This window comes from Argopecten irradians, chromosome 4 (assembly GCF_041381155.1).
Source record: "Argopecten irradians isolate NY chromosome 4, Ai_NY, whole genome shotgun sequence".
NCBI lineage: Eukaryota > Metazoa > Mollusca > Bivalvia > Pectinida > Pectinidae > Argopecten > Argopecten irradians.
The window spans coordinates 50,257,958-50,281,565 of NC_091137.1; the positions used below are offsets into that span (position 1 = coordinate 50,257,958).

Consider the following 23,608-nt stretch of genomic DNA (forward strand, 5'->3'; position numbering starts at 1 on the left):
CTTAAAAAATATTCAAGTCAAGTACTGTAATAACGGAATCGTGGCATATAGCAATCTTCCGTAAGTTCCTAGGTATTCACCGTTTCGAATCTACATGTATAGCCATACAAGAAGGGTTACAGCATTACTACACTAAATATACTTATTTAAATATCACTAAGTATGTTCATATATCACACTATTTAAATCTCGGTATGATATACAAAAGGATCGACAATAAATAGGTTATTTCAAGGATTTAGTATAATTTTGAAATAATGATATTTTTTAAAAAAAATCTACACTTATACTGTACTTTAAAAACATATATCAGAAATATCATTGATGTATTTCTGCTTTTTATTTAACGTAATGGATAAAGTTTCAAAGGCAACAATATAGATATATATATTATTTTTCGGTTTAAGTTCGGTACCGTTAATCCAATATAACTTAACTGACAACCGTCCACATTTTATTTTAATTAAAAAACTGTGCCGTGTTTGCATCGTTATGACAGAAGTTTGAAATAAAAACACACGCATTCTAGATATATTCATGCTTATTTTTGTGATTTTACTCGTAAAAATATTATAGTGTTTTTATTACACAGAAATTTACATAATATGCTATCTAAATCTCAGTCCAGACTGATCCGAACATCATTTTGATATATCTATCAAAATTGAACTGATTGTCTCATCTAAGTTCGATAAATGCTTGTTTGAATGTTTGAAATGGTGTAAATGGAATGTTTTGAAACTGAAAATATCTACATCATAAAGCTAGAATAATCATTTATTCGAAAAATTCATATTGTAGATCTAACGTATACGTATATATGCTGTATACATGTAAAGTACTAGGCTTACCTAGGTGTACCCACGGACTACTCTGACATCACAAGACCACGTGACCGCCTAGCTCATTATCTCTGAAATGCAGTCGACACTACCCGTAAATCACGACCAAAACCAACCGATAGCGCTAAAAGCTAGACGATTCGTTGGATGGGACTTGATTTTTCATTCATCTTATTTTTAATCTTATATTTCAAGCAATATCCTGACGTATTATCAAAAAAAAATTTTGGCTGCACAAATCCTTTAAATTATCCGAGAAGGTCCATTGTAACCAAAAAACAAGAGGCCCAGAGGGCCTGTATCGCTCACCTGGTTTGTAATGCCAAGTAATGTTCTGAATACAGGTTCATTGTTTCTTTTCTGAAGGAATTTGAATATTTACCTCTAAATCCCCTATTGGGCCCCACCCCTCCTGCCCCAGGGGTTCAGAGCCAAAATTTATACAAGTTCTGTTCCCCTTCCCCCAAGGATGTTTGCAGCCAAATTTGGTTACATTCCATGCAGAACTCTATGACTAGTAGCGATTTAAAGGATTTACCTCTATTTCCCCTATTGGACCCCGCCCCTCCTGCACCTTGGGGATCAGAGCCAAAACTTATACAAATTCTGTTCCCCTTCCCCCAAGGATGTTTGTGGCCAAATTTGGTTACAATCCATGCAGAACTCTAGGACAAGTAGCGATTTATAGGATTTACCTCTATTTCCCCTATTGGGCCCGCCCCTCCTGCCCCCGGGGGGTCAGAGCCAAACTTTATACAAGTTCTGTTCCCCTTCCCCCAAGGATGTTTGTGGCCAAATTTGGTTACAATCCATGCAGAACTTTATGACTAGTAGCGATTTAAAGGAAATGTTGACGGACGGACGACGGACGGACGACGGACGACGGACGACGGACGGACGACGGACGACGGACGCCGCGCCATGACATAAGCTCACCGGCCCTTCGGGCCAGGTGAGCTAACAACACGAACCTTTGCCAGCTTGTGGTGTCCATAAATCTGAAAAAGGGGCTTTAGCTCCCCAACTATATATACTATTGCTAATGATGATGAACTTATAACCCTTGCAGAGACTTGGAATGATGATCTATCTTCAATTTCTTCATAGACTGTCTAATAGTAATCAATTCTTTTTAATCCAAACAAGACCATTTCTTTAAAGGGACAATTCAATGAGGCTAATTCTGTTACATACCGGTAATCACAACGTAAAATATGGCATAAATGTATTGTTCTACATTCCTTATGAAGCATATAGCAAGAAGTCTTGACAAATTCCATGACATTGTTAAGTATTTTGATTAATACCGTTGAAATTCCAAATCGTTGATCAATACGATTAAGCAGGTAAAATAACAAAACATGTATGCTGTACCTATACCCGAGCAAAAGTCACGTACGTTAATCAAATGCAATACATAACCACTGAGGAGTTGGTGAAATTATATTTAGGCAGGAACATACACCTAATAACGTAAACATACTACTGTAAGAGCGATTTGAGTAGTTCTAGACAAAATTTTCTATACTACACTGGCAAGGGCCAGGGTTCAGCATACAATACGTTCGGCTGACTACTGTAAGAGCGATTTTAGTATCACAACACGACTTTTATTGACCTTTTAAGGTATGGGTTACTATGATTGACGTTATATCTACCCTTTGACTATCTCATTGTAAAACTGGAGGCAACAGTACAGGTAATTTAGTCGTTTGATGTACATCAAAAGAGCCGTATACGGGTACACTGTGGTTTGACTGTGTGGCTTTGAAGTTGGCCGTTGCTCTCTGTAGTCTTCTAGGGAAATCTTTGCAGGCCTGTGATTGGTTCAGATTTTTTCTCCTGAGCTGCCTTCAGTTTTATTATGGAATAGTCCACTTTTTAAGGAACAGGATAATGGAAATTACGAACAATTAATGCTGAACTTTATATTCGGGAAATAAGGTCACCATATCCTAATTAAAAACAAGAGGCCTAGAGGACCTGTATCGCTCACCTGGTTTGTAATGGCAAGTACTGTTGTGAATACAGGTTCATTGTTTCTTTTCTGAAGGAATTTGAATATTTACCTCTAATACCCCTATTGGACCCCGCCCCTCCTGTCCCCGAGGGGTCAGAGCCAAAATTTATACAAGTTCTGTTCCCCTTCCCCCAAGGATGTTTGTGGCCAAAATTGGTTACAATACATGCAGAACTCTAGGACAAGTAGCGATTTATAGGATTTACCTCTATTTCTCCTATTGTGCCCCGCCCCTCCTGCCCCTGGGGGGTCAGAGCCAAAATTTATTCAAGTTCTGTTCCCCTTTCCCCAAGGATGTTTGTTGCCAAATTTAGTTACAATCCATGCAGAACTCTATGACTAGTAGCGATTTAAAGGAAATGTTGACGGATGGACGGACGGACGACGGACGCCGCGCCATGACATTAGCTCACCGACCCTTCAGGCCAGATGAGCTAAAAACAAAAGGCCCAGAGGGCTGGTATCGCTCACCTGGTTTGTAATGCCAAGTGATGTTCTAATTACAGGTTCATTGTTTCTTTTCTGAAGGAATTCAAATATTTACCTCTATTTCCCCTTTTGGGCCCAACCCCTCCTGCCCCTGGGGCATCAGAGCCAAACTTTATACAAGTTCTGTTCCCCTTCCCCCATGGATGTTTGTGGCCAAATTTAGTCACATTCCATGCAGAACTCTAGGACAAGTAGCGATTTATAGGATTTACCTCAATTTCCCCTATTGGGGTCCGCCCCTCATGCCCCCAAGGGGTCAGAGCCAAAATTTATACAAGTGCTGTTCCCCTTCCCCCGTGGATATTTGTGGCCAAATTTGGTAACAATCAATGCAGAATTCTAGGACAAGTAGCGATTTATAGGATTGACCTCAATTTCCACTATTGGGCCCCGCCCCTCCTGCCCCTGGGGGGTCAGAGCCAAAATTTATACAAGTTCTGTTCCCCTTCCCCCATGGATGTTTGTGGCTAAATTTGGTCAAAATCCATGCAGAACTCTAGGACAAGTAGCGATTTATAGGATTTACCTCTATTTTCCCTATTGGGCCCTGCCCCTCCTACCCCCAGGGGGTCAGAGCCAAAATATACACAAGTTCAGTTCCCCTTTCCCCAACAATGTTTGTTGCCAAATTTGGTTACAATCCACGAAGAACTCTAGGACAAGTAGTGATTTATATGATTTACCTCTATTTCCCCTATTGGGCCCCGCCCCTCCTGCGCCAAACTTTATACAAGTTCTGTTCCCCTTCCCCCAAAAATGTTTGTGGCAAAATTTGGTTACAATCCATGTAGAACTCTAGGACAAGTAGCGATTTAAAGAATTTACCTCTATTTCCTGTATTGGGCCTCGCCCCTCCTGCCCCCGGAGGGTCAGAGCCAAAATATTCACAAGTTCTGTTCCCCTTTCCCCAAGGATGTTTGTGGCTAAATTTGGTCAAAACCCATGTATAACTCTAGGACAAGTAGTGATTTATAGGATTTACCTCTATTTCCTCTATTGGGCCCCGCCCCTGCTGCCCCCAGGGGGTCAGAGCCAAAATTTATACTAGTTCTGTTTCCCTTCCCCCAAGGATGTTTGTGGCTAAATTTGGTTACAATCCATGCAGAACTCTAGGACAAGTAGCGATTTATAGGATTTACCTCTATTTCCCTTATTGGGCCCCTCCCCTCCTGCCCCCGGAGGGTTAGAGCCAAAATATACACAAGTTCTGTTCCCCTTTCCCCAAGGATGTTTGTGGCTAAATTTGGTCAAAATCCATGCAGAACTCTATGACAAGTAGCGATTTATAGGATTTACCTCTATTTCCTCTATTGGGCCCTGCCCCTGCTGCCCCCAGGAGGTCAGAGCCAAAATTTATACAAGTTCTGTTCCCCTTCCCCCAAGGATGTTTGTGGCCAAATTTGGTTACAATCCATGCGGAACTCTACGACTAGTAGCGATTTAAAGGAAATGTTGACGCGGACGGACGACGGACGCCGCGCCATGACATAAGCTCACCGGCCCTTTGGGCCAGGTGAGCTAAAAATAACCATGGAGGAATGAATTGACATTTGTGATCCACAATGCTTGCTTCTCTTGAATCTTTCATAATAACCATGGAGGAATGAATTGACATTTGTGATCCACAATGCTTGCTTCTCTTGAATCTTTCATAATAACCATGGAGGAATGAATTGACATTTGTGATCCACAATGCTTGCTTCTCTTGAATCTTTCATAATGAGCTCACTGTGACTTACTTTTAAGGAAAAGCTCACAAAAATAAAAAAACTAAAAAAAAACTGGGATAAAAAAGCGATACTGAACTTTGTAAACTGATCAGGTGAGCGTTTCTGCTGACCATTAATTGTAGTCTAAGTGAGGAATTTCAATGCACATTTCTGCTATCATGTTTCTAGTTAAAAGATATATTCATTATTTCTAGTGAATTTCCCTCACCAGTTTCCAATATAATTTTGTTTTCCAAACAAGAGGCCCAAGGGCCTTAACGGTCATCTGACTTCCTTGGCAATAGTTATATAGGAAATTAATTAGATATGATGTCAAGGTGGCCATCTTGGATTTTGGATCCACCAGAGAAGTAACTACACTTTGTCGGGACCATGTCAGGATTATTTTAGGCAAGTTTCAGTTAAATCACATCGGTAGAACTTGGGAAGAAGTTCAAAATGTGTTTTCAAAATGGCGGGTGTGGCGGCCATCTTGGAATTCCGATCAACCCTTCGGGTCAGATGACCTAAAAATCCATAGTGAAAAGAAACTGTCCTATATAAAAGATATTTTATAGTCACATACGATGGATCAACTTTGCATGATTAAATTTGATAATTGCCTTCATAACCCTATGTATAGGTCGCGGTTGCCTGATAGAGCGGATAAGATGTTACTGTGTCAAATTAAGCCTTCCACCTTTTTAGGTCATCTGACCGAAGGTCAGGATGACCTATTGTCATCGTGTTTTGTCCGTCGTCGTGCGCCGTCCGCCGTGCGCCGTCCGCCGTGCGTCGTGCGTAAGACTATTTATACAAAAGCCTACTCCTCCTTCATCCTTGGATGGATTTCATCCATATTTGGTTTGAAACATCATTGGGGAAGGACAAATCATATTTTATATAAATGAGCCTGGTCCGACCCCTAGGGGCTGAGGGGTGGGGCCCCAATAGGGCAAATTTTCTTATTTTAAGCTTTAAAATCCTACTCCTCCTTCATCCTTGGGTTGATTTCATCCATATTTGGTGTGAAGCTTCATTAGGGAAGGACAATTATATTTTATATAAATGAGCTTGGTCCGACCCCTAGGGTCAGAGGGGCGGGGCCCAAAAAGGGCAAATTTTCTTAATTTTAGCTCTAAAATCCTACTCCTTCTTCATCCTTGGATGGATTTCATCTATATTTAGTGTGAAACATTATTTGGGAAAGGCAATCATATTTTATATAAATGAGCCTGGTCCGACCCCTAGGGGCTGAGGGGTGGAGCCCCCAAAAGGGCAAATTTTCTTAATTTTAGCTTTAAAATCCTACTCCTCCTTCATCCTTGGATGGATTTCATCCATATTTGGTTTGAAACATCATTTGGGAAGGACAATCATATTTTATATAAATGAGCCTGGTCCGACCCCTAGTGGCTGAGAGGTGGGGCCCCAAAAGGCAAATTTTCTTAATTTAAGCTTTAAAATCCTACTCCTCCTTCATCCTTGGGTTGATTTCATCCATATTTGGTGTGAAGCTTCATTAGGGAAGGACAATTATATTTTATATAAATGAGCTTGGTCCGACCCCTAGGGTCAGAGGGGCGGGGCCCCAAAAGGGCAAATTTTCTTAATTTTAGCTCTTAAATCCTACTCCTTCTTCATCCTTGGATGGATTTCACCTATATTTAGTGTGAAACATTATTTGGGAAGGGTAATCATATTTTATATAAATGAGCCTGGTCCGACACCTAGGGGCTGAGGGGTGGGGCCCCAAAAAGGCAAATTTTCTTAATTTTAGCTTTGAAATCCTACTCCTCCTTCATGCTTGGATTGATTTCATCCATATTTGGTGTGAAACATCATTGGGGACGGACAATCATATTTTATATAAATGAGCGTGGTCCAACCCCTAGGGGCTGAGGGGTGGGGCCCCCCAAAGGGCATATTTTCTTAAGTTAGCTTTAAAATCCTACTCCTCCTTCATCCTTGGATGGATTTCATCTATATTTAGTGTAAAACATTATTGCGGAAGGATAATCATATTTGATGTAAATGCATGAGCATGGTCCAACCCCTAGGGGCTGAGGGGTGGGGCCCCAAATGGGCAAATTTTCTTAATTTTAGCTTTAAAATCCTACTCCTCCTCCATCCTTGGATGAATTTTATCTATATTTGGTGTGAAACATCATTGGGGAAACACAATTATATTTTATATAAATGAGTCTGGTCTGAACCCTGGGAACTGAGGGGTGGGGCCCCAAAAGGGCAAATTTTCTTAATTTTAGCTGGCCCACTTCCTGTTTTAAGGTTTCAGTCTCCGATCTCAATGAAAATTGGTCTATAGGGGTTTTAATTGATGCCGAACAACATGCAAACATTTTCGTAAAGATTTTGGTATTCCAAGATGGCCGCTGGCCCACTTCCTGTTTTAAGGTTTCAGTCTCCGAACTCAATGAAAATTGGTCTATAGGGGTTTTAATTGATGCCGAATACCATGCAAACATTTTCGTAAAGATTTTGGTATTCCAAGATGGCCACTGGCCCACTTCCTATTTTAAGGTTTCAGTCTCCGATCTCAATGAAAATTGGTCTATAGGGGTTTTAATTGATGCCCGAACAACATGCAAACATAATTTGTAAAGATTTTGGTATTCCAAGATGGCCGCTGGTCCACTTCCTGTTTTAAAGTTTCAGTCTCCGACCTCAATGAAAATTGGTCTATAGGGGTTTTAATTGATTCAGAAGGGGGAACTTTAGGTAAGGACAATCATATTTTATAAAGGACCAAGGTAAGACCCATGGGGATAGTATGGCCGAGGTCCAAAATGGGAGCTTTGCTGAAATTTGGCTTTTAAATCTGACTCCTCCTTATATTAATCCTTGAATGGGTTTCGACCATATTTGGATGAAGGGCTACCAAGTTTGTTCAACAGATGACATTTACCTTTTTCAGAAACTTACATATTCAACTAAGGAGTTCCTTGTATTGTTTATATTAATCGTTAACCAATACTTTATACTGTGACTTTGTTGTTTTGTGCCATGAGTCAGATGACCGTTAAGGCCCATGGGCCTCTTGTTTTTTTTGAGTTAGAATCCCTCATTGTACAGTTAAATTGCCAAATGATTTTTCCCTGGGAACTTCGATTTTCCTCCCTAAATACTATAGCATGTCCTGAAATGACCCTGGCTGTTACCAAATAGTAAATTCTTTTCCCCTTGGGTAAAATATCCCAGGAAAAAGAATCAGCTAGCAGAAAGTTTTGCCAGGGAAAGAATTGGCTAGCTGCTTTCTCACGGTTATTTCTAGGGGCCAACCCAATTCCCGTATATCCCCTTTAACTTTGTTGCGGGGGAGGGGGGGGGGGGGTATAAAAAAATTAACAACCATAGCAACCATAAGAATTTAATTTATTCATTATACACAATATAATATACACATATGTATAAATAATTTACATTTCTACACTTCAGTGTAGTACCTAACATGATGTTTTCTGTCATTTGTCATGTACTTGTGTGGGTAGCATCATACTTTCAATCTTTATTGGGTTAGATGTATTGATAGTTCCCTCTTCGTACGACATTTTAAGCAAGGTTTGTAAGATGCAGTTGAGCAATTTTAGTATTTCTTCCAAAAGCTCTAAAAATATAGTCTGTTATCTTACCTGATATAATAAATGATAATCATAATCAACATAATTAATGGACAAAGGGAGTTAACTCTGATGATAAAATGTTCTCCTTATACAAATATTTAAACAATCAATCAGCTATTCCATTTTCCCCCATTATGTATTCATTGATAGGATAAGTTCACACATACAAACGAACAACCCAAAATAAAAATACATAGATAAAAAAGAAGAAGAAAAAACCAGGGCTTAGAATTATTTTGACTGAAGTGATTTTGAGTCAACAAGTTTTGCTTGTACCAGCTGTAGAGCTACATAATTTAAGTATATTTACAATAAGTTTAATAGAATTCCAAATAGATTCCATTGATCTCTGGTACCCCCTATCTATATTACATGATCACTTCTGGTCCATAGGAGTTTATAGTAAACAAATAATACAAGATACACTATGTGTAGAGACTCTCTAACCAAAATATCTTTTATTCATTGGAATGATCAGTTTGATACTGTGTCACAAGAATAAAACACAGAGATGATACTGATTATACATCTTATGACGCTGCTTTGTATTTCGTCACTATGAGTGGATATTTTAATGATTACAATGGAACTCGGTTAATATGAACTCGAAGGGACCGAGATAAAACTTCGAGATATCCCAGTGTTCGAATTAAGCGAGTTCTCATGTCTACTGACGATATCTTTACTTGGTATATATAGACTAGTTCCATGTCGTAAAACGATGTGAAAAAGAGAGATGTCAAAATCGCAGATAGTAGTTGAACAATTATAACAATCAAACCTAGATATATATTTTGAAATGCCGTTCTACGGCAGATTTATGAAAAAGAAAACAGTATTTTCGGCGATCTCGTTGTCCAAAAAAATCTCATTTCGAGTTATAAGAACATTTTATATATGATTTTTGTCATTCAGACCCAAAATTTCTTCGTATTATCCGAGTTCTTCGAGTTTTCCGAATTCGATTTATCCAAGCTCTTTAAACAAAGACAAAGAGGGAATTCGGCCAGGACCAGCAATGTACTTTGTATTAAGCCGGGTTTTCGAATTATCCGAGTTCGTATCAACCAAGTTCCACTGTATATAGTAAGGTGATTTGTATTAATTCAGTCAATCTAGGAAAATGACATTAAACGTTGGTTTGTATTTCGTCACTTTATTTTGGAAATGAGAGCGATGATCGGAGATGAGAGCGATGATCTACAACATTTGTTTGTATTTCTTCACTTTATTTTGGAGATAAAAAGAGATGATCTCAAACGTTGGTTTGTATTTCTTCACTTTAATTTGGAGATGAGAGCGATGATCGGAGATGAGAGCGATGATCTAAAACGTTGGTTTGTATTTCTTCACTTTAATTTGGAGATGAGAGCGATGATCGGAGATGAGAGCGATGATCTAAAACGTTGGTTTGTATTTCTTCACTTTAATTTGAAGATGAGAGCGATGATGGGAGATGAGAGCGATGATCTAAAACGTTGGTTTGTATTTCTTCATTTTAATTTGGAGATGAGAGCGATGATCGGAGATGAGAGCGATGATCTAAAAACGTTGGTTTGTATTTCTTCACTTTAATTTGGAGATGAGAGCGAGCGATGATCGGAGATGAGAGCGATGATCTAAAAACGTTGGTTTGTATTTCTTCACTTTAATTTGGAGATGAGAGCGATGATCGGAGATGAGAGCGATGATCTAAAACGTTGGTTTGTATTTCTTCACTTTAATTTGAAGATGAGAGCGATGATGGGAGATGAGAGCGATGATGTAAAACGTTGGTTTGTATTTCTTCACTTTAATTTGGAGATGAGAGCGATGATCGGAGATGAGAGCGATGATCAAAAACGTTGGTTTGTATTTCTTCACTTTAATTTGGAGATGAGAGCGATGATCGGAGATGAGAGTGATGATCTAAAACGTTGGTTTGTATTTCTTCACTTTAATTTGGAGATGAGAGCGATGATCGGAGATGAGAGCGATGATCAAAAACGTTGGTTTGTATTTCTTCACTTTAATTTGGAGATGAGAGCGATGATCGGAGATGAGAGCGATGATCTAAAACGTTGGTTTGTATTTCTTCACTTTAATTTGGAGATGAGAGCGATGATCGGAGATGAAAGCGATGATCTAAAACGTTGGTTTGTATTTCTTCACTTTAATTTGGAGATGAGAGCGATGATCGGAGATGAGAGTGATGATCTAAAACGTTGGTTTGTATTTCTTCACTTTAATTTGGAGATGAGAGCGATGATCTGAGATGAGAGCGATGATCTAAAATGTTGGTTTGTATTTCTTCACTTCCACCATAACATGGTGAATATTAATGAGTTCGTTCCTAATTGTCATATTACGGAATGGTCCTTGTGATAATACCTTCTGGAAGCGGTGGTAGTACTGAATAAGCTGTGTTAGGGCCCCCTGTAACATTAAAAAGAGAATAACATTAGGATTATTATTTAAGACCAGTGCTTTTTATCAGTACTTTTCGAATAATCCAATTCAGGAATGTTTTCCATTTTTGTGGATGCATCAAAATGTATTGACATTAAGGTAAGTACATACTGCTTGCAATGCTAATTTACTTAAGCAAAAATTGCACTGGTAGAACTTGAGAAGAAGTTCAAAATGTGTTTTGAAGATGTCGGTTGTTTATACTGTTATCAAATGATTATTAAGTATTTCACAATATTTACCCTATGTCGGTTGTTTATACTGTTATCAAATAATTATTAAGTATTTCACAATATTTACCCTATGTCGGTTGTTTATACTGTTATCAAATAATTATTAAGTATTTCACAATATTTACCCTATGTCGGTTGTTTATACTGTTATCAAATAATTATCAAGTATTTCACAATATTTACCCTATGTCGGTTGTTTATGTTATCAAATAATATTAGTATTTCACAATATTTACCTATGTCGGTTGTTTATACTGTTATTAATTATTAAGTATTTCAAAATGTGTTTTGAAGATGTCGGTTGTTTATACTGTTATCAAATGATTATTAAGTATTTCACAATATTTACCCTATGTCGGTTGTTTATACTGTTATCAAATAATTATTAAGTATTTCACAATAGGACGTATTATGTAAAGCCACCTTGCTGAGACATGTTGGTTCTAGTTGCACAGGCCTAGCTAATTTAATGCCTCAATCCCTTGATTTAACAAATAAATATGACAAAACCAATTGAATCAAGTTGGACACAACGACGAATCACATATTTAACTGATTTTCTCATTGTATGTAACAGACAGTCCTGAGATAATACGCTAAAAAAGGTGGCATTTTGACAGTAGTTCTTGACCAGCTAGACTACAGACAGGCATGTTTCCAGCAACACATATGCGTATGACTTAACAGTGCCACCTGCCAGCACTGCAGTGATAACATCGCTCACAATGTGACTAAGTTATCGAGGCTGTAGCGACAGCATGCTGATGTAGTGATCAGTCGTAACCGTTCAAGGTATTATTGCTCCGGCAGTAAAATAATACAGTATCGACATCTCTTACCTGTAAAATCTGTGTTCCATTTTTGAAGTTTGTAAATGCTCTCATCACGTCACCATTGATGACTTCTAGTGCTCGTTTCCAGTCATTGTTGAACCCTCTCACAATCTGTTGTACCCGTCCTGCAATGTATGAACATTTAAATGTACTGGAGTATATATATTTCAATTACAACACTCTATTAGCCCACATACACTATAGAATTTAAAAAACTTTTAGCTCAAACTACCAAGCTTACGTTAAATAATTTGAAAACGTACAGCTCAAACTACCAAGCTTACCTTCCCAAAATTTCAAAACGTACAGCTCAAACTAAAAAGCTTACCTCAAATAATTTTAAAATGTACAGCTCAAACTGCCAAGCTTACCTCGAATAATTTCAAAAAGTACAGCTCAAACTACCAAGCTTACCTCAAATAATTTACTTGTATTGACTTATATGCTTGTTTCAGAATTGTACCATACTTACAACATAGACCACTTACCCTCCTCGTGTTTAAGGCTGTTACAATCATTGACCACTTACTCTCCTTGTGTTTAAGGCTGTTACAATCATTGACCACTTACTCTCCTGGTGTTTAAGGCTGTTACAATCATTGACCACTTACTCTCCTCGTGTTTAAGGCTGTTACAATCATTGACCACTTACTCTCCTGGTGTTTAAGGCTGTTACAATCATTGACCACTTACTCTCCTCGTGTTTAAGGCTGTTACAATCATTGACCACTTACTCTCCTCATGTTTAAGGCTCTCCTTGTATTTAAGGCTGTTACAATCATTGACCACTTACTCTCCTTGTGTTTAAGGCTGTTACAATCACTGATCACTTACTCTCCTCGTGTTTAAGGCTGTTACAATCATTGACCACTTACTCTCCTCGTGTTTAAGGCTGTTACAATCATTGACCACTTACTCTCCCCATGTTTAAGGCTGTTACAATCATTGACCACTTACTCTCCTCGTGTTTAAGGTTGTTACAATCATTGACCACTTACTCTCCCCATGTTTAAGGCTGTTACAATCATTGACCACTTACTCTCCCCATGTTTAAGGCTGTTACAATCATTGACCACTTACTCTCCCCATGTTTAAGGCTGTTACAATCATTGACCACTTACTCTCCTCATGTTTAAGGCTGTTACAATCATTGACCACTTACTCTCCCCATGTTTAAGGCTGTTACAATCATTGACCACTTACTCTCCTCATGTTTAAGGCTGTTACAATCATTGACCACTTACTCTCCTCATATTTAAGGCTGTTACAATCATTGACCACTTACTCTCCCCATGTTTAAGGCTGTTACAATCATTGACCATTTACTCTCCTCGTGTTTAAGGCTGTTACAATCATTGACCACTTACTCTCCTCATGTTTAAGGCTGTTACAATCATTGACCACTTACTCTCCCCATGTTTAAGGCTGTTACAATCATTGACCACTTACTCTCCTCGTGTTTAAGGCTGTTACAATCATTGACCACTTACTCTCCTCATGTTTAAGGCTGTTACAATCATTGACCACTTACTCTCCTCATGTTTAAGGCTGTTACAATCATTGACCACTTACTCTCCTCATATTTAAGGCTGTTACAATCAGTGACCACTTACTCTCCCCATGTTTAAGGCTGTTACAATCATTGACCACTTACTCTCCTCATGTTTAAGGCTGTTACAATCATTGACCACTTACTCTTCTCATGTTTAAGGCTGTTACAATCATTGACCACTTACTCTCCTCATGTTTAAGGCTGTTACAATCATTGACCACTTACTCTCCTCATGTTTAAGGCTGTTACAATCATTGACCACTTACCCTCCTCGTGTTTAAGGCTGTTACAATCATTGACCACTTACTCTCCTCGTGTTTAAGGCTGTTACAATCATTGACCACTTACTGTCCTCATAATTGTAAGGCTGTTACAATCATTGACCACTTACCCTCCTTGTGTTTAAGGCTGTTACAATCATTGACCACTTACTCTCCTCATGTTTAAGGCTGTTACAATCATTGACCACTTACTCTCCTTGTGTTTAAGGCTGTTACAATCATTGACCACTTACTCTCCTTGTGTTTAAGGCTGTTACAATCATTGACCACTTACTCTCCTCGTGTTTAAGGCTGTTACAATCATTGACCACTTACTCTCCTCATGTTTAAGGCTGTTACAATCATTGACCACTTACTCTCCTCGTGTTTAAGGCTGTTACAATCATTGACCACTTACTCTCCTTGTGTTTAAGGCTGTTACAATCATTGACCACTTACTCTCCTCGTGTTTAAGGCTGTTACAATCATTGACCACTTACTCTCCTTGTGTTTAAGGCTGTTACAATCATTGACCACTTACTCTCCTTGTGTTTAAGGCTGTTACAATCATTGACCACTTACTCTCCTTGTGTTTAAGGCTGTTACAATCATTGACCACTTACTCTCCTCGTGTTTAAGGCTGTTACAATCATTGATCACTTACTCTCCCCATATTTAAGGCTGTTACAATCATTGATCACTTACTCTCCTCATGTTTAAGGCTGTCAGTGTGACCACGCTCCAGAACCACCTCACAATCCTTCACAAAGCTAATGAGACCCCCAAAGTGTGGGGATAGCACCTCTTCGATAAACTCTGTTGTACGTGCTGTCAATAATTCTTTAAAACTCTCAGATTCTTTGGAATCCTCTGTTGTTCTCTCCTGAAATTATCACCAACAAAAGCGATTTATATATAAAAAATATCTTATGTTTTGTGCTTAAACAACAAAAGATGTCAGTCGTAACTCAGTTTAAAGATGGACATTCTCTCTACTCTTCTTTAATTAACTGACAAAAAATTTTAAATATAAAATCTCCCAAGCTTTCACAATACCGTTGTGTATAAAATAGACTATTCTCAGACTCACAAGTGACGTAGGAAGACGAATTTGTCACTCAAGCCCTATCCAGACGTAATTACAACACAGCATTTAAAGTTATATGTAATGTAATTTTCACTCTAACAAACAGTTGTAAAACATACAATGTGTGAATACGGATGCAAAAATATAATGATTAAGACGAGACCCAAGGACCTTAACGGTCATCTGATTATTGGCACAAAACAACATAGTCACAGTATACAGTATTGGCTAACAATTAAGGCAATACAAGGAACGTCTCAGTCTAAGTTGTAAGTTTCTGAAATATTTGATGACTTTGAAATTAAATGTTAAGATAAAGGTCATTCACTTGAACAAACTTGGTAGCCCTTCATCCCAGCATACTCCAGGCCATATATCATTACCCTAGACCTTTCTGTTATTGAGAAAACGGTGCTTGAATGACAGTTTATGAACAGCACAAGGCAGACGACGATGGACGGTGCATAGTGACTATAGGTCATCCTTACCCTTCAGGTCAGACGACCTAAAAAGAGACCCTATAACTTTAAGATATTACAACATACTACCTACCATAATAACACCCAACATCATATCGTAATTATTGATGAGAAAGATCAGCTGCTCTTTGCGATGGGGAAATTCTGCAGCCATTTTTAGGATGAAGTTTTCCACTTCAGTCTGGAGCTGTTCCAAAACTCGATGGACTCGATCGTTTGGAAACGATTGGTTGATGCCAACAATTGCAGCGGAGAATTCAGCGTAACGTCGTGTAATCTACAAAATACATACATAGTTAGAAGTTTAGTATATCATTTTCAGGATATTTGATGCTGCATTCATTTTCTAACTAAATATAGCAGCGCTGCATAATTGAATTATATATAATGAAACTTTGCTAGAACGAATCCGATGCAACAAGAAGAAGTATTTCGTTACAACAGAAATTCGCTATAGTTTCTAAACCTTTTAGTTAATTGAAGTCATAGACCGATTGCACCCCAAATCAACATAGTTAGCAAGCTAACTCACTAATTCCAATGTTGGAATTTAACAATGTCTTCTTTGGAAGAGTTTTCATTATCAATATTTAATTGTACACTTGTTTGTTGATCATATTTGATTTTCTATCAATCAATTTCGTTTTTAGACCCAAGTTTTACTTTGAAACAAGGCTACATCCAACACTTTCTGGAAACAAGAGGCCCATGGGCCTTAACGGTCACCTGACACCCAATAGTAATTTTCATTTAAGGGCCAACATAATAGCTATGAGGGACTTTAACACATGGTGTGTTAATTTTTTCCCTCCTGTATTCAACACAGAAGCTGAAGTAAATATGAACTGATGTTGATAAAACTGTACGCAGTGAGGTCTTGGATGAATTTGTATACTGGAACAACTTATCATAACTGACATATGGTTGTTATTTTTCTTTCTAATTTTATCATCCATGGACCCTGTGAACAGTATATGAAATAAATGAGTGTTTGGGATCCCGAAACAAAATCATCATATTCAGAATATTCTTATATCAGGTGACCTAAAAATTTAAGCCATTTGGACCCCACTGGGATCAACCCTCAGCCTTTGGGGATGAGACAGGGTCAAAATGACATAACAGCAAAATGTCCTCTTGTGGTTATAATGTGAATCAAAAGTTTGAACAATTTCCAGTAGAAAATAAACAAAATATACCCAAGAAGTATTCAATATAAACTATAGCAAACTTAGCCTCCTCCCCAGGGGCAAACAAAGAGGCCAAGGGTTATAAAATTCACAATTCTGATAAAGCACCACAATATCTTTAGAACACAAGGTCCAATAATAGCATTATTACAAAGGACATGAACTCTATAATAAAGTTACCGTCGAAAAATTCCCTTTTTCAAACTCATCCTAGATCTTGTTGATATAAGGCTACATACAGAGTTTCATCAAAATCAGTTCACATTTACCAGTTATCTTGTTCACAAGCACAATGATAAAATTAGAACAAAGGGCAATAACTTGTACGTTACTGTCGAATAATTCCCATTTTTGAACTCGTACGAAATCTTGTTGATATAAGGTTACATACAAAGTTTCATCAACCTCGATTAACATTTACTCAAGTCATTATGTTCACGCACGATGGACAATAGGCTATTGCAGTAGGTCACTATGACGTATGGTAAGGTGACCTAAAAATAGTAACAGTGACCTTGACCTTGACCTGGCAATCCTGAAACTGTATCTTGTCTAAAATATTATGGTCCTTTAAATTTGTGTGAAGTTTGATCAAAATCACTCAAGGAATGAAGCCGCTAGAGCACTGAAAAGGATTTTCTAAAAATAGTAACTGTGACATTGACCTTGACCCTGCAACCTTGAAACTCAAACTTTTTCAGTCCTTTGTATTTGTGTGCAGTTTGATCAAAATCACTCAAGGAATGAAGCCGCTAGAGCGCTGACAAAGAAATTATCTAAAAATAGTAACAGTGACCTTGACCTTAGTCTGGCAATCTTCACACTCAAACTTGTCCGAGATATTATGATCCTTTGTCTATGTGTGAAGTGTGATCAAAATCACTCAAGGAATGAAGCCGCTAGAGTGCTGATAGGGATTTTCTAAAAATAGTAGCAGTGACCTTGAACTTGACCTAGCAACCCTGAAACTCGAACTCGTCGGAGATCTTGTTCATATTAAGCTACATACGAAGTTTCATCAATCCCCATTTACTCAAGTTATCGTCTTCACAACAAAATGCTAAAGTACGACGGACGACGACAGACAAAAGGCTATCGCAATAGGTCAGCATGAACTATGGTCAGGTGACCTAAAAATGTTATAGAGCAAATATTTGCTTGACAGGACCACAAAATCACTTCGTATCATCAGGTACCTGAGGCCCTAGGATGGGGGAGTTGTTTGTTAGGGTACCCCTGAGGTCCTGGGGTGGGGGGATGTTTGTGGGGGTACCCCTGATGTCCTAGGGTGAGGTAGATGTTTGTGGGAGTACCCCTGATGACCTGAGGTGGGCTAGAATTTTTGTGGGGATACTCCTGATGTCCTAAGATGGGGGTAGATGTTTGTTGGGGTACTCCTGATGTCCAGGGGTGGGGGAGTTGTGTGGGGGGGTACCCCTGAGACCCCGGGGTGGGGGAAATATTTGCGGGGGTACTCCTGATGTCCTAGGATGGGGTAGATGTTTTTTGGGGTACCCCTGAGACCCTGGGGTGGAGGAAATATTTGGGGGGGGGGTACCCTTGATGTCCTTGGATGGGGTAGATGTTTGTTGGGGTACTGCTGATGTCCTGGGGTGGGGAAGTTGTTTGTTGGGGTACTCCTGAGGCCCTGGGGTGGGGATGTTGTTCGTTGGGGTACTCATGAGGCCCTGGGGTGGGGGAATGTTTGTGGGGATACCCCCATTGTCCTAGGATGGTGTAGATGTTTGATCCTGATAAAGCCATGGAGAACATTCTGTAATGACCTTATACCATATAATTTCATACATGCACATTGTGGTGAGGGAAACTTACATAATGTGGTCGATTGTCAATGTGACCAAATTTCTGTGGATCACAGTCTCGCACACTCTGTATGTTGAGGTCAAGGATGTATTCAAATCTAGGCCACATCATTTGCTGTAGGGCCTCCCAGTACCTGTTTAAGACAGAATAGAACAATCAAAACATTTTTCTGAAACAATCTATCAAGACTTACTACAGGCCTGTATATCACAATTAACTATAATCTTATGCTTTATTTATTTTATATCAATAACATTTAACTTGTTATCACTTCTGATGGCCCTGATGTAACTACACAAAGGGTTTTAGTGTGGAAGGAAATTGGAGTGCCTAGAGAAAAAAACCTATGTGATCTGGCAAGTGACCCCAGTCACATCTGTGCCAAGGATCACACCCCAGCCGGCTAGGTAAAAGGCAAGTCAGCAGGATCACACCCCAGCCGGCTAGGTAAAAGGCAAGTCAGCAGGATCACACCCCAGCCGGCTAGGTAAAAGGCAAGTCAGCAGGATCACACCCCAGCCGGCTAGGTAAAAGGCAAGTCAGCAGGATCACACCCCAGCCGGCTAGGTAAAAGGCAAGTCAGCAGGATCACACCCCAGCCGGCTAGGTAAAAGGCAAGTCAGCATTACACCAACCGATCACCTTCATATCACTGTCAAATAGGGTGTTTCAATAAACAGGGTGCCAAAATGTTTAGAAGCTTTTGAATGTTAGCTTTTGATATCTGAGAACTTAATAAGAGAGTTGCGTCCCCTGGTGAAATGTGTTGGCACCAATACATCTTAGAAGACTAAATAACTAGAGATTTGCGTCCCTTTATTAAATGTGTTGGCACCAACACATCTGATAAGACTTTATAATGTGGAGAGTGGTGTCCCCTTGTGTAAAGCTGGCACTTTCCAGAAGTTTTAGCTAACCTGTTAATAGATCAATTTCAACATTACAAACAATGGTACCTGTCCAGTGCTGGCACAGACCGCTTCTGCATGATGGAATGGAATCTATAAACAATGTGGATGGAGAGGAAAATGGCGATGGAATCATAGCAATCATTGATGTACTCCTCCATTTGTTTCTGTACAGAGATAAAATCAGCTTTACTAACAGTTGTCCAGTACACATATAAACAACACAAAACTGAACCACAGATAGAGTTTTTCTATGTCTTAACCTTGACTAAATTTTACTCTGTCCTCTTCCTTGAAGTAATGCTAATCAGAACTGAATCATCCAGTACAAAATTACAACTGTGACTGTCCTCAACTCAAAGCATTTGGTTTTATTAGTTAAGCATCCTATTAATAGACAGGGTCATTTAAGGACGTGCCAGGTTTATCGGTTGAGGAAAGCCGGAGTTCCCAGAAAAACCATCGACTAGCGATCAGTACCTGGCAACTGCCCCACATGGGATTCAAGCTTGTGAGGTGGAGACTTGTGGTAATATGTCGGGACATCTTAACCACTAGGCCACTGTGGCCCCTAACTCAAAGCAAGACATATAAATACCCTTACTCTTACATATAAAGGATCTGTCATGAGTTTCCCTAAAATTTATGAAATGGCTTTATTACACAGGAAAGAACAGAAGTCATATGATACAAAGGTATCTGACAGGTTTAAATCTTATAAAATAATAGAAAGTCTGATGGGTTTAAGTTGTGGACACATAGACGGGCCCAATAACAGTTACTTACCAGGTAGAGTGTGAGAGTTTTGCCAATGATCGCATTAAAGAGATCTATAGAGGCAGGTCCAGAGGCCATGTAAAAATCAACGAGGAAGAGATACTCTCTACAACAGTTGTCCATCAGAGCAAAGTGGATACTACGGAACAGACACTCAAAGTTGTACTGAAATATAAAACACTCAAAGTTGTACTGAAGTATAAAAACACACAAAGTTGTACTGCAATATAATCACACAAAGTTGTACTGCAATATAAAACACACAAAGTTGTACTGCAATATAATCACACAAAGTTGTACTGCAATATAAAAACACTCAAAGTTGTACTGCAATATAATCACACAAAGTTGTACTGCAATATAAAACACACAAAGTTGTACTGCAATATAATCACACAAAGTTGTACTGCAATATAAACACACAAAGTTGTACTGCAATATAATCACACAAAGTTGTACTGCAATATAAAACACACAAAGTTGTACTGCAATATAAAACACACAAAGTTGTACTGCAATATAAACACACAAAGTTGTACTGCAATATAATCACACAAAGTTGTACTGCAATATAAAACACACAAAGTTGTACTGCAATATAAACACACAAAGTTGTACTGCAATATAAAACACACAAAGTTGTACTGCAATATAAAACACACAAAGTTGTACTGCAATATAAAACACACAAAGTTGTACTGCAATATAATCACACAAAGTTGTACTGCAATATAAACACACAAAGTTGTACTGCAATATAATCACACAAAGTTGTACTGCAATATAAAACACACAAAGTTGTACTGCAATATAATCACACAAAGTTGTACTGCAATATAAAACACACAAAGTTGTACTGCAATATAAAACACACAAAGTTGTACTGCAATATAAACACACAAAGTTGTACTGCAATATAAAACACTCAAAGTTGTACTGCAATATAAAACACTCAAAGTTGTACTGCAATATAAAACACACAAAGTTGTACTGCAATATAAACACACAAAGTTGTACTGCAATATAATGCTACAGTATAAAACACACAAAGTTGTACTGCAATATAAACACACAAAGTTGTACTGCAATATAAAACACTCAAAGTTGTACTGCAATATAAAACACACAAAGTTGTACTGCAATATAAAACACACAAAGTTGTACTGCAATATAAAACACACAAAGTTGTACTGCAATATAAACACACAAAGTTGTACTGCAATGCAATAAAACACACAAAGTTGTACTGCAATATAAACACACAAAGTTGTACTGCAATATAAAACACACAAAGTTGTAATACAGTATAAAACACTCAAAGTTGTACTGCAATATAAACACACAAAGTTGTACTGCAATATAAAACACTCAAAGTTGTACTGCAATATAAAACACACAAAGTTGTACTGCAATATAAAACACACAAAGTTGTACTGCAATATAAAACACTCAAAGTTGTACTGCAATATAAAACACACAAAGTTGTACTGCAATATAAAACACTCAAAGTTGTACTGCAATATAAAACACTCAAAGTTGTACTGCAATATAAAACACTCAAAGTTGTACTGCAATATAAAACACACAAAGTTGTACTGCAATATAAAACACTCAAAGTTGTACTGCAATATAAAACACACAAAGTTGTACTGCAATATAAACACACACAAGTTGTACTGCAATATAAACACACAAAGTTGTACTGCAATATAAAACACACAAAGTTGTACTGCAATATAAAACACACAAAGTTGTACTAACATATAAACACACAAAGTTGTACTGCAATATAAACACACAAAGTTGTACTGCAATATAAACACACAAAGTTGTACTGCAATATAAAACACACAAAGTTGTACTGCAATATAAAACACTCAAAGTTGTACTGCAATATAAAACACACAAAGTTGTACTGCAATATAATCACACAAAGTTGTACTGCAATATAAAACACACAAAGTTGTACTGCAATATAAACACACAAAGTTGTACTGCAATATAAAACACTCAAAGTTGTACTGCAATATAAAACACTCAAAGTTGTACTGCAATATAAAACACACAAAGTTGTACTGCAATATAAACACACAAAGTTGTACTGCAATATAAACACACAAAGTTGTACTGCAATATAAAAACACAAAGTTGTACTGCAATATAAAACACTCAAAGTTGTACTGCAATATAAAACACTCAAAGTTGTACTGCAATATAATCACACAAAGTTGTACTGCAATATAAACACACAAAGTTGTACTGCAATATAAACACACAAAGTTGTACTGCAATATAAACACTCAAAGTTGTACTGCAATATAAAACACTCAAAGTTGTACTGCAATATAAACACACAAAGTTGTACTGAAATATAAACACACAAAGTTGTACTGCAATATAATCACACAAAGTTGTACTGAAGTATAAAACACACAAAGTTGTACTGCAATATAATCACACAAAGTTGTACTGCAATATAAAACACTCAAAGTTGTACTGCAATATAAAACACACAAAGTTGTACTGCAATATAAACACACAAAGTTGTACTGCAATATAAAACACACAAAGTTGTACTGCAATATAAACACACAAAGTTGTACTGCAATATAAAAACACACAAAGTTGTACTGCAATATAAACACACAAAGTTGTACTGCAATATAAAACACTCAAAGTTGTACTGCAATATAAAACACTCAAAGTTGTACTGCAATATAAAACACTCAAAGTTGTACTGCAATATAAAACACTCAAAGTTGTACTGCAATATAACACACAAAGTTGTACTGCAATATAAACACACAAAGTTGTACTGCATATATAACACACACAAAGTTGTACTGCAATATAAAACACACAAAGTTGTACTGCAATATAAACACACAAAGTTGTACTGCAATATAAACACACAAAGTTGTACTGCAATATAAACACACAAAGTTGTACTGCAATATAAAACACACAAAGTTGTACTGCAATATAAAACACACAAAGTTGTACTGCAATATAAAACACACAAAGTTGTACTGCAATATAAACACACAAAGTTGTACTGCAATATAAAACACACAAAGTTGTACTGCAATATATAAAAACACACAAAGTTGTACTGCAATATAAAACACACAAAGTTGTACTGCATATAAACACACAATATAAACACACAAAGTTGTACTGCAATATAAAACACACAAAGTTGTACTGCAATATAAAACACTCAAAGTTGTACTGCAATATAAAACACTCAAAGTTGTACTGCAATATAAAACACTCAAAGTTGTACTGCAATATAAACACACAAAGTTGTACTGCA

At 37.8% G+C, this 23,608-nt stretch overlaps 1 protein-coding gene across 1 annotated transcript in view; it reads right to left on the reverse strand.

Annotated features, from left to right (window-relative positions):
* Positions 1-8,437: 8,437 nt before the first annotated feature.
* LOC138321957 (vacuolar protein sorting-associated protein 52 homolog) overlaps positions 8,438-23,608 on the reverse strand; it is a 37,301-nt gene continuing 22,130 nt past the window's right edge. The window contains exons 13-19 of the mRNA XM_069266005.1: positions 20,302-20,457; positions 19,564-19,682; positions 18,617-18,740; positions 15,667-15,870; positions 14,733-14,910; positions 12,222-12,340; positions 8,438-11,116 (exon numbers count right to left, since the gene is read on the reverse strand). Coding sequence (XP_069122106.1) covers positions 10,970-11,116; positions 12,222-12,340; positions 14,733-14,910; positions 15,667-15,870; positions 18,617-18,740; positions 19,564-19,682; positions 20,302-20,457 — 1,047 coding nt within the window. The 3' untranslated portion in view covers positions 8,438-10,969. The remainder of the gene's footprint in view (positions 11,117-12,221; positions 12,341-14,732; positions 14,911-15,666; positions 15,871-18,616; positions 18,741-19,563; positions 19,683-20,301; positions 20,458-23,608) is intronic.